Raw genomic sequence first — 12,189 nt, 5'->3', positions numbered from 1 at the left:
AATTGAAACACTATATCTCTGAACACTACCAAAAAATGAGGAAGAAAAAAGAATATCGGAAAAGGATGCTGAGTGCATCTTGGCAGGCTCTGGATCTGCCCGAGTTGTCCCAGAGCGCAGGTGGGGAGGGTCAGCTCCCGGAGGCCGCCTTGCTAGAGGCCAACCGGGATCGCAGCCGTAGCTTCAGGTGGTGCCTACACCTGAGGCCGCTCCCTCCCTTCAGACCTTGGCGGTCAAAGAGCAAAGTCATCTTTAATTCCATCACCTGACTGTAGAAGTGTTTACCTGGCTCCCAGGGAGAGAAACTGAAGTCCAAGAGAGGCGGGAAGGTCCCAAGAAGCTAGGAGGCTCCCACTTGAATCCACCCCGCTGGAGAGGGACCTGTACTAGATCAGGGACAGCAAACTTTTGGACCCTTTTGCATATTTCAAAATGATATTAACATACTTCCTATCCTGCTCCCCTACTGGAGATCATGATTACAACTCACCCTTCCTTTTGTCGGCGGAATCCCTTTAAGCAAGTCAACCTACTTTGGGGATGCGTTTTGCAAGGCCCCCCATCCCTCCCCAGACCAGTAAGTCAAGGAATAGGGAGTTGAGACATGACACGTTAATGTTTTCATCAGGGGACGCTCTCTGCTCCCACAGAAAGGGAGGGAGACCCCGAGGAGAGGGCGGCCGAGAGGGGGAAGGAATCACTGCGCAGCTCCTGCGGAAATTCATATTCCGTGTATGTTCCTCCCTCACCTGAAATAAATCCTGCAGGCCGACCCACACAAACCCAGCAGCACTTATTTATTTGCATGTCATGCTTATAATACGGTAGAAAGCAAGACGGATCTTCGAGGAGGGGAGGAGATGAGACTCACATCTCAGACTCGCTCTCTTAAATAAAAAAGAATTGACCGGCTGGGCGCCTAAGAATTTATCTTGAGTTTGTGGTCATTATCTCTATTATATAGCCCCGGCAATAAATAAATCGGGTAGTTACTACCCAACAATAAAACTGTAGTGTATGGGACACCTTACTATTACTTTCTTAATAATCTGCCGTTTCTTTCACTTTAAATCTTCTCAGTCATGTCTTCCCACTCCTCTACAAGGATCTATCTTCACCCCTTGAGGTACCAGACCGCTCGGATCATTTTTATATTTTGTGAACACAATAAGTTTTCCTGTCTAGACTTTCTGTTTTTCCTCCTATTTCTAGGCTGCCTAATCTGCTTCAAGACAAAGGGTCGGCCGGGATCAAATATCTTTTTTCCTCCTCTCCATTTTAACCGCTTTGTGTGTCCAGGGTAATGAAGATCGCTGCCCTCGCGGCGGCCAGCCTTGGGGTCGCTAGGAGAGAGGGAGCAGCGCAGACCCCAGGTGACCGGGCCCTGAGAAGACGGTCTGAGACCCGGCCGCAGGCACACCCTTGGGTGCGCACCGAGTCCAAAGGCCGAGTCGCACAGATTGCCTTGGAGAGTTCTACCTCTCACGGCCCTCACCCCAATTCTTGACTGTGCGTGTGCCCTGTAGGGATTTTTAGGGGTGCCACCCCCTTCGACTTCTCCCAGGTCGCCCTCCACCCGGGCACAGCGCGCCACCCGCGGACGCGAGCGCGAGCAGCCTGGACCCGCCTGAGAAGTCGGTTCTCACTCAAGTGCGGGCTCCCCTGCGTCTGCGGGCATTAAAACCCCACGAACGGGGCTCGGGCGGGGGTCAGACGCGGAGATGGTGGGGTGGGGGGTTCCTTTCAGATTCCGGGACCCGCGGGCTGGCGGGAGAGCCTCTGATCTCACACCTGGGGCTCGCCTCCTGCGCGCAACTGTTAGTTACGGGGCTCCAGTCCAGCCCCGACCTCCAGCCGGGCGGGAAGCGCAATCTGCTCGGGGCCGGAGCCTCGCGGAGCCCCAGGGGCCCTCGGCCCTGCAGGGAGAAGGAGCCCAGCCGACTTGCAGCCGGCGCTTCCCAAACCAGCGCCACGCTCGCTTTCACGCCAGCGCGGAAAGTGACGCGTACCGGCAAGGCGGTCGGCAAATGACCGTCTTATCCGCGGAGAGGGAGCAATCGGGGAGAGTGTGGGGGGAGGTGCGGGGGGAGAGAGGGGCCAGGGGCAGTGGTAAGGCGGGGAAAGAAAACAAACAGACCTGCGTCGCTCCCCCTTTTGTCTTTGCACTGTTTGTCTCAAGAAATCAACTTAACAGCAAGCCCCCACCTAGCTTGTTTTTGTTTGTTTGTGTGACATGGATCACAGATAGAACTCGAGACCAAACCTCTGAGTGAGAATGTGTGTGTGTGTGTGTGTGTGTGTGTGTGTGTGTGTGAGAGAGAGAGAGAGAGAGAGAGAGAGAGAGAGAGCGAGAGCGCGCCATAGAGAGGCTGATGATGAAGGGACGGTGAACTTCTCACCTTTCTTTAACTCAGTCACGACACCTTTAAAAAAATCCACGCCGCCGCCGAGTGTTTGTGCCTGCGTGGGTGTGTATGTGTGTGTATGTTTCGCTGTTAATTGTGTTTTGCTGGGATGATCTTTTATGACTCAAAAACAAGCGGCTGGGAAAATATTCACGTTTGGGACAGAAAACATTTTTTATTTATATCTTTGACATTTAAAAGAGCAGAATTAATCTGTCCTGTCTACATTAGCATTGAGAGAAAGTTTCAGAAATCTACCCAGGGGGAAAGGGAGGGAAAAAAAAAGAAAGAAAGAAAGAAAAAGAGCGAAGAAAGGAAAAGAAAAAGCTAGGCTTGGTTTTTCTTATTTCAGATCTGTAATCAATCATTGAAATAGGAGGCAGCAAAATTGTAAAGATTCGATAGATTAAAATGCAAATGAAAGGGTAGAAAAAGAAACATTAACATGGCGATCAAAGATTTAATAACCATAAATCAAGTTTTTTTCTGTTGCAGCTGCAGCTTGTGTGTGTGTTTATGTTTTAATCATGTTCGTTCCATAAATAAATAATTTCTGAAACGAGACTAATTTTTCATTATTTTAACCGTGGGCTATAACACTAAATATTAAAAATAGAAAACGTACATGATGCCAGATTTCCAACCAAATAAGAGAAAGACTTGCGTTGATTGGTTAAAATCAAGGGGTTTCACTTGTATGTTTTGAAAATCAGAGTATTATGCTAAAAAATTCTATCTTAACTGACAAAGCCCAAAGTTTTATTTTCTCTTTAATATTTTATGTTAACAACAAGATACCATTTATATTAAATATATGCATGGCTGCATATCCATTTCAGTTTTAGCATTTTCAAAAAACGAAAGTGCCAGAATATTTAAATAATAAAAAACATATATTCTTTCAAAGTGCCTTGACAGAATTACTGGCAAATGATACTTTTTAGAAGAATCTGCCTTCTAGAGAAAAATTAAGTGATGGTTCAACACAGTTAAAACTTTTTAAGCTTTATTATTAAAGTTCTTTTCCCAAGGGGGAATGTTTCAGCCCTTTGTTTTGTTATTCAATTTAAGGTTTTATGTCAAGGTGTCAAATTATTGGGGCGCTCTATTTAAGTACTCATTTTCTCAGCTATGGCCAAAGATTTTCATTTAAATCTTTTTATATAAGACATTAAATTATATTGTTAATTTAGAAATTTTTAGAACTTTTAAAATAAAACACCTGGACTAAATCTTTTCTTTCTTTTTGGGGGGTGGGATCATCTTATTAATATAAAGGGAATTTATTTTCAGAAGACTGGAAACTTTTCTTTCTTGGTAATACAGCCTTGCAATATTTAAAATAAGCTTTTTGCTTAATTTTGCCTTTGAAGGAGTTATGCCTCCTAATTTGCCGAAATGATGAATTAGAATTGTCTCTATGTCTTCTCTTTCCACAAATGAAAATGATAACCAAATCTGTAATATATGTTTCCTTTCTAAAACCTTTAAGTTAAATGTAAGCTAAGTTGATGTCCACTCCCCCCGTCATTCCCAGCCAAACAATCACGTTTTCACTGTGACAGTCCAATAATGCATTTAGTTTAAAATTACACTTGGACCTTTTCTCCTTTGTATTTTTTCATTTACTTCAGTGCAACAAGATGACTTGATTTTCATGGGATTACATGAACTCCATTCAATGTTACTGGGACATTTCTGCTCAACTAAATACTTTCCTTAATAGACAAATGAACTTCTTTTTATTTGCTGGAGTTTGTAGATGGTTTTAGATACAGAGTGTGCAACTGATTTAGTTATTGTTGTTGTGAGAATCGAACAGGCACAAAAGTCATTTATCTAAACCGAGGAGATATGACTCTGTAAAAGGGAGAAGCAAGGGCAGAATCATGGGGAATTATTTCAGTTTATAGCTCTTATTAATTAAACCGGATGTGGTTTTATTCTGCTCTTTTAGTACGACCTTGTTAAAAGCTCCCAGCTACCTTTTTTCCCCCTCATCCCCAATTTTTTCATTTATTAGGTTTCTTGTTGATGGGGGCTGCTTTTTCTATATTATATCACTGAGCAGTTGCAGTGTAAAATCTCGTGCGTCTTCGTCTTCGGAGGATCGCACCCCTCCCAGAAAAGAAAAAAGAAAAAGAAAAGAATAAATGATTTTCTCATTCAGTTTTAGCATCTTGAAATGCAAGACAGGTACTTGATTTAGCATTTAAGCAAAAGGTTACACAAACCGCGTTTTAGAAAGTGTTGGGATGTCCGACAGGGTCAGCCCTAGATCAGATCATTTTTTGAATGCAGACCCGAAGATAATGAGTACTTGTTGTATTAAAGGGGACAAACAGTACTTTGGCTTCCTCTGACCCCAGAATGCACGGCTCGGTTTCATTGATCATCCTCCTTTATGAGATAATGCAATTACAAACATCAATAAGGGGCTGCAAGGGGAATCATTATGCGGTGACAGTGATAAATGACGGTGCAGAAATAGCATGCTTTTTCCCCCCTAACAATCCAGGAGCCCAGGGGCTCCGGGGGCTGAACACAGTCGCCAAGGAAACAGATGACATCCCAAACGGCACCAAAGGAAAAAAAATGAACAGTCTTTCTCTGCCTTTCACTCTTTTCCGTCTTCCAAAGAGTTAGTTTTGGCTCTAGCAGCAGCTGCTACACAGGCATTTCGTTATTTCAGACATTAAAGACTGGAGCGGGCAGTGGGAGCCTCCTCCCCTTATATCCCCACCCCCACTAGATAACACACAAAGCTCGCTGTTCACAGTTTGGGACTACCTGAAAATGCAAGTCTCCAAAATCAGATTGGGGTGGGGTGGAGGGGTGTCGGGAACGTGGATTTACACAGCCATTACGTTGTGTTTTCCCTGCTTTTGTCCAGTGGAAACTGAGTCTCCAGAACAAGCTGGCGCCTCGAGGGTCGGCCAGCAAGGGGACGGGTGCGCGTGGCTCGCCTCCATCTCCCCGCGGTGCCAGACGCTGCTCTGTGCCAAGGGGGTGGGGGGATGGGGAGCAGGCGACTGCTAGAGGTGTTTGCCGCTGTGCTGGGTTTCTTTAGGATGGAGTTATCCATGGGCGCAGGGATCTCCCCTAAATCAAGAAATCTGGTTCTTTAAAGCCCCAGGGTGCCCTCAGCAAGTGGGTTCAAGAGGGCCTCGCTGAGCGATCCCCACCCACCCACGTCCAGAGAGGTGGGTGAGGTAGTTGGGCTCAAATAGGCGATGGGTTACCGGACTTCTGCGCGGAACTTGAGGCTGCTGGAGGCTGGGAGAGGGGCAGAACCTCGAGACTCTCAGTGGAGAAGGGGCACTTGCCACTCTGGGGGAGGGGAGGAGAAAGAAAGTGCTGAGGTGCGAGGGAGGCCTAGGAAGAAAGGGAGGGGAGAAGGAAAGCGAGCGAGCGCCATCCCACCCCTCCAGGAGGTCGCCAGCCGGGAGAAAGCAGGGGCTGGGTTCCTCACCCCTGCCCGGCACGCCTCGGCGTGGAGCCCGGCGCAGCACTCCCTGCCACGCGAGGCCCCCACGAGGAGGAGCGGGCCGGGCGGGTGCGTGAAGCAGGTGACTGTTCACCGCTTCCCCAGTCGGCGAGGTCCCGGGACTCGTTTTCCGCCTGGAGATTAAGATCATTGCTCGCGTAATGAACTTAATGCTTTAGGGTAGAGGTGAGTGCGTCTGCGAGTGGGCAGGGGTAGAAATTACCGACGCGATCGATGGGCGACTGGCTTAAAACTAAATCCCTTTTCTCCAGGGCTTCACCGCCCTGGTTGCCCCGCAGTGGGCTGAGCGCGCCGGGAGGGCAGGAGGCAGCGCGCGGAGGAGCAGCCCCCGGGCGCGCCCAGCCAGAACCTAGGCGGTAAAAATGCTTCGCCGCATCGCCCCACCGAGACCCCCAGGGTACCATTTTCAGGGCAAAAGGCTCTTTAAAGCTCAAACGTGGACGAACTGATTGCTCAATACGTTGTTTGTTTTTCTTTTCAGCTCCGCCTCGGGAGAGAAGGTTTCAGACGCGTTGGCGGGCAGATTCGGCCGAAAAGGGAACCCTCCCCCTCCTGCCATCAGCTGCCCAGCTCAGGCCCCCGACCCCCCACCCTCTCTCCCTCACGGCTCTTTCCCTAGGCCCTGGGATTCCCAGCCTCCTGTAGACTCTGCACCGCGGCCGCCCCAAGTGCTACGGGCCACCAATCAGCCAATGGGTGCGGGGTGACATGGATGTGGGGGGGTGAGAAGGGAAAAAGTCCGGCCGGGCAGGGCGCCCCACTACCCAATTCCACGCCTCTCCAGCCGGCGTCCAAGCGCCTACTCGGCAGCTTTGCATCATCAAGCCGTGTTTTTACTGCCTTCACACGGGCCGAGGGCCTGCCGGGATCCGAAAGGCAGGAGAAAGTTTGCGGAGCTTTTAAAGTGATCCGGAGGAGCTCCCGCCTAAGGCGTCGGAGCGCTGCCCACGGCTCCCCCGCTGCGGCTCCAGACTCTGCCACTCGCCGCCCTCCTGGTGGGCCCTGCCCCGGTCCCGGGTGCCGTGTGCCCTCCGGTCCCCACTCTCTTGGGAGTCACGTTCCCAGAGCCGCCGTGGGACTCAGGAGTCCGAGCCCCCGATGTGGCAGAGCCCATCAGGAAGCCTCCAGTCCACCACTAACTACCCTGGGCCGTTCCGAAGGAAGGAGGCCCAGATGCCCCTGCTACAACCTTCGGTGTAGACCCCTGGTCGCCTCATCTCCACAAACAGTCAATAGTTCCTCAGACTTGGCTTGGAGATGAGTTGGGGAGGGCGTAGGAGGCTACTGCTCGAGTTCCAGCAGCCCCCCAGGTGCTCCGGGCTCCGGGCAAGGACCTGCCCGCCCGCGCACCGAGCCAAGGCCGGGACCCCGCGCACCGCAGGACCCGGGGGTAGCTGCGTCCTGACCAGGGCTCCGCGAAGCGGCCCGCGGGCTTTTCTCTCGCGGCACCGAGCCCGGCCCAGCCCCAGGACAGGAACGTGTCCTCCTCCCGCTCCCAACGGCAGACTTGGGGGGCGCTGCACACAGCGACCAACCGCGAGCGCAAAGTCAACCGCAAAGTCTGCGCGCCGCGTGGGAGACGCGGGCGGGGGGCGCGGGTAGGGCTCGGGTTCTTTCTTTGTAGACTTTCCACTTCACTACCAGGTTTCCCGGTAGGCGCCTCCGCCCCGGGGTCCGAGCTTCCCACCGCGGCTCCTTCCCTCCCTTCCCCTCGCCCCCGCCAGCCGAACCAGCCGGAGCCTCCGCCGGGGCCTGGTCACCCGCTTGGTCGCTGGGCCGGGACCCGGCGCCCAGGCTGCTGCGCCGCCTCCCGGGCCTCCCGCGGGCTCCGCGGGGGCTCCTCTCCCCTGGGCGACACTCGCCGGCCCCGCTCAGCGCAAGGAGACACCCGCTGCCTCCCGAGGAACTCCTAATACCATCCATACAGCTTTAATGCGTTTATAATTCGATAAGTGATTTCAATTTGAAATTGTTAGTAACTAATTTTATGGGTAATTTTTCCACATCAAATATTTAAGCATCAGATTAAGGGAGCCAGTTCCGACACAGGATAATAAGGGGGTTTCCCCCCACCCCCGCGCCTCCGCCTCCCTCCGTTTCCTACCGAGTCGTTTTTCCAAATCCCCAAAAGATGGCAGTCGAAGCCGACTTTCCTCTTTTCCAGTGGCTCTGCGAAGGGAGGGGAAGAGATGGGGGATGGGAGGAGGGCGGTGGGGGGAGAGGGGGAGAGACAGAGAGAGGCAAGAAAAGGGGAGGGAAAAGCTAGACGTTGCATGGACTTTTCAAACTAATTCTTTCACACGTTTCTAATACAAGCAAGAAGCAGTGGTGAATTTACTGGAAAAGTCCTGGCAGAAAAGAAAGCCAAAAAACGTGCCTTGTGGCCTCAGGGTAGGGGATGTGAGAAACTCAGCACATTCAAACTTAAACCCTCAATTCAGAACAGAAGGGGAAGAGGGAGACCCAGAGAGGAACCGAGTGGTTTTTTTTTTATATTTCTTTGTATTTTAACATGACATATAAATACTAGACGACTAAGCAACTTGTTTCCTCGAGGACTGTACTCTGCAAATTACATAATGAGGGGACAGGGGTAGGGGTGTGGAGAGGGTGCTGGCTGGGGGGACTGCAGCGGGCGGAGGGGAGGCTGGGGCGAGCAGCGGATGAATTGCAGACCAGTTGCCAAAACTTTTTTTTTTTTTTCCTGCTGCTGCTGCTGCCGCGGCTGCCTTTGCTGCTGCCTTTGCTTTGAATGTGGGTAACTAGGAAACAGCAAGCCGTCTGAGAAGACGGAATTTCCAACGTGTAAAATGTTCTTAACGGAACCATTGAGCGAGTGCAATAAGGCGTGAGGGGGAACTAATCTTCCCATTTAAATGTTTGTGGCAATTTTATCTAAATGAATTTTAATGCTAAACGAGGGTAATTCCCCATTTGTAGCGCGTTTACTTCTCTTTCCTGTGCTTCTAAAGCAGTCGAACATCATGCAATGAACAATAACAATAAAAATACTGTCAAGGCATATTATTCATTTTGAATGTGTTATAATTACAGCTGATTAAATATGAGAGGGTAAAATATTTTTTAATTTTTGGGAAAAAATACTTAAATTATACTAAAAGTAGTCTCATTCAGTCAGTGCCTCCCTAAAAAAAAAATAAAACTAAAAAGCAGGTACAATTGGGTGCCCTTGTTTAGAGGAGGGCGTTTTGTTTTTGCCTTTTAAAACACTCTCAGCACCTCTATTATTTCCCTCTTTCGGGTAAGTGTCCTCAATAACCCTGGAGCTGGCTCTGAAATTTATAAGAGGAAAAGCTAAAATAGCATTAAGGGGAGGGTGTCGAGGCAGGGGAAGAAAGGAACTGCGAAGAGCAAGGCTCTCACGTAATCGTCACACAGAGAGGGGAACGCGTGAAAACAAGTTTGTTTTATTTTTTCTAATTCCTGGACACTAATGATCCCAATTCTTCATAGTCACCATATTCCCTAACTATTCACTAGTACTCTTCTTCCTCCCCTAGCTTCTCTCCCCCCCCCCATCATTTCCCTCCCCCACCCAGCCGAGCCACCTCCAGAGCAAAGGCTGAAAATACCCAACTCACCCGGGCATGTACTGGGGAGAAGGAGCAAATGGACGCTTAGTTTATAAAGTTTATCATTAATTTAAAAAGTAAATAAATGGTTATTAACTGCTAGTAACCACCTATGAAAAGAGAATGATTTCACTAATAGGAACTTTTACTTAAGTAGACGCAGAATTGCCCCTGGGTCAAAATGGGAAATTTAAACCATCCCTTCTGTGGGGTGGGGGTGGGGGTGGGGGCGGGGTGGGGTGGCGAGTGCTGGCGGAGGTGGCTTTGGTGGGCAGCGCCTCGCTCTCTTCCTGCGCATCCACGTGTTCAGAAACAAGGCCCCATAAACAAAAGGTGAGAGTGCGCCTTGCTGTTCCTGCAGGTGAGTCAGTCAATCACACGTCACCTAGTAAAGCCAACCCACAGCTGGTTTCTCTTTTCCAACAGAAAATGAAATTGCTTAGAGCGGGTTTATAGGGTGACTTGGGCCTGAATATCAGACTTGAGTTTAAGGCGCTCTTCTCCCACCCATCCTTTGTTTACAAAGCAATCACTGCTAAAAGGCTTTATTTTTTAAAACGAATTTGCCTTAATTAAAATATTTGTATATTTTCCTTAGCTTTGGGAAGCACTTTTTATAGCAGCAATTTTATTTAAATAAAATTATAAGCTATTCCAGCTTAAACATGTTATTTTGTACCATTTAGCTGGCTGCCATGCAGAAATTCTGTACAGCTGTTCTGGAAAATTGGTTAATAACCAGTTTTATCCAATGAGAACATAGAGCATATTTATAAAAATTAGATTTTGAAGTCTGGTCTCTTCAATTCATGTAGTTAATTTCCTAATAAACACATACTGCTCATCCTAGGTAACATCCTTAGTAAAAGACTTAACTTTGTACTTAGGTTTGCCATTATTTGCAAGAATAATTTCACTGATACTAGATGAGTAAAATTTTGTTGGATGTAATTCTGAGTCTTCAGTTAGTTTAATGCCTTTAGGCCTCAAATTTGCTGATATTAGGAGTTCATTAAGTCAGTTTAAAGAAATCAGTGGTTATTATTAAATAATTTACTTTGTGGTTAAAATTTTCAAATACATACATGGCTTAGGGAGCTAAAATTAATTCTTATATTTACTGCATTAATCATCAAAAATTTGGGGGGCAGTAAACAAATTTTTCAAGCAGTGGAGTCAGCATGACAAAAATAATCTTGTTTTTATTTTAGATTCAGATTTCATTACTGCACTCAAACGACTACAACTGGGCTTGGCGTTATTATACAATCCAAACTGTTTCTGTCAGAAACGCTAAGACTCAGTGTGCAATGATTGTTATTAATAATTAGCTCCTTGGTTTCTTGATAGAAAAAGGCTATCAACAAGCATTTGTTTATCCACAACAAAAAGTATAATTAGCTTATCCCACTTAGTAAATCTTGTATGCATGCCAACTCATACCAAACTGCTACTTTTACAAAAAAAAAAAAAATTGCAATAATACAGTTCATTTTTCCAGTCCTTTTTGCACAAAATTTATTTACAATGTCTACATAAATGCTCCAAGGTGGGACTATGAAAAAATACACACATGACCGATGCTTTGCTCAGAAATAAAGTCAACATATTAAAAATAAATCTTCAGTCTATGTTTTTGAGCTGCTTAAAACAGGAAGTGATGTATAAGGTGGTGGTTGTTGCATGGGGACAATGATGCTTGATGTGACAATTAGGCTTCTAAACACACGGCCTTTTGGTTTCCATGCCTCCTCCTACCAGTCTCCTTAAGACACTGCCTGCAACAGCTGATTAATCATTGTTGATGACTGCAGTTTTTCCCATCCTTCCCGATTTACATCTGTTCAGGCCAATTCAAATATGGTGAGTAAATGAATTAGACATGCAAATTCAAGCCCCAGGCTAGAGAGAGGGAGAGAGAGGAAAAGAGAGAGAAAGAGAGAGAGAGAAAAAGAGCGCGCGCATGGCTGAAATCCTAGGCAAGAAGAAAGATTCTTCTGCCTGATAGTTATTTTAATGCTCTAAAAATCCTGCAAATCAGACCTTCCTGTCCCTTGCAGGATAACTGTAAGGCTTTTTAATGTAAGGAGGCTTCTGGAGGAAGTGAAGAGCTATGGAAACAACACACATAGTGTGGAAAAATTTCACATTTTTTTTTAAAAAATCTATAAGAAACAACGTAATATGGATAACAGTATAATAGCATTTACAATATTTCACTCTTTGTTCTCTTAATGTCTTATATAGTTATTTAGCATGTCCCCCAAATTGACTTCGGTTGGTATTTCCTGCTTTTTAAGAGTCCCTATGAAGAATTAGGGATGCTCCTTGGTCCAAAGTAGATGCCAAGAATGGAACTCCACAGTCATTGCAGAAAAAACATGATTTGAAATCAGTCACCATTGCAGACAATGCATATTCCCTTAAGCTACTGAGCATGAATGTCCATGACTTGTCCACTCATTGTTGGGTCTCCTGTATTAAGAACCGTGGGGCTTGATGCTGACATTGGCATTCCAGGGTGGGGCGGTCCTCCATGCATCATCACTGTTGGGTGGTGAGGGTGTCCGGGAATGTACGTATGCATGGGGGGCCCATGACGCAGCTGAGCAGGATGGGGGGGCATCTGGGGTTGGGTATAACTTGGCTGTCCCATACTCACACCCATTGGACCACCCCGGGC

The 12,189-nt window shown here is 47.6% G+C and overlaps 1 protein-coding gene across 2 annotated transcripts in view; it reads right to left on the bottom strand.

Moving 5' to 3' along the window:
• Positions 1 to 10,688: 10,688 nt before the first annotated feature.
• MEIS1 (Meis homeobox 1) overlaps positions 10,689 to 12,189 on the bottom strand; it is a 129,958-nt gene continuing 128,457 nt past the window's right edge. Inside the window, exon 12 of one of the 2 annotated variants that reach the window (XM_045549744.1) lies at positions 10,689 to 12,189. This exon is cut by the window's right edge and continues 29 nt beyond it. In XM_045549744.1, coding sequence (XP_045405700.1) covers positions 11,935 to 12,189 — 255 coding nt within the window. In that variant the 3' untranslated portion in view covers positions 10,689 to 11,934. The other variant, XM_045549745.1, reaches the window with a different exon arrangement.

The sequence above is a fragment of the Lemur catta genome, chromosome 4, assembly GCF_020740605.2.
Source record: "Lemur catta isolate mLemCat1 chromosome 4, mLemCat1.pri, whole genome shotgun sequence".
NCBI classification, from domain to species: domain Eukaryota; kingdom Metazoa; phylum Chordata; class Mammalia; order Primates; family Lemuridae; genus Lemur; species Lemur catta.
This window is presented reverse-complemented; position numbering and strand designations above follow the sequence as displayed.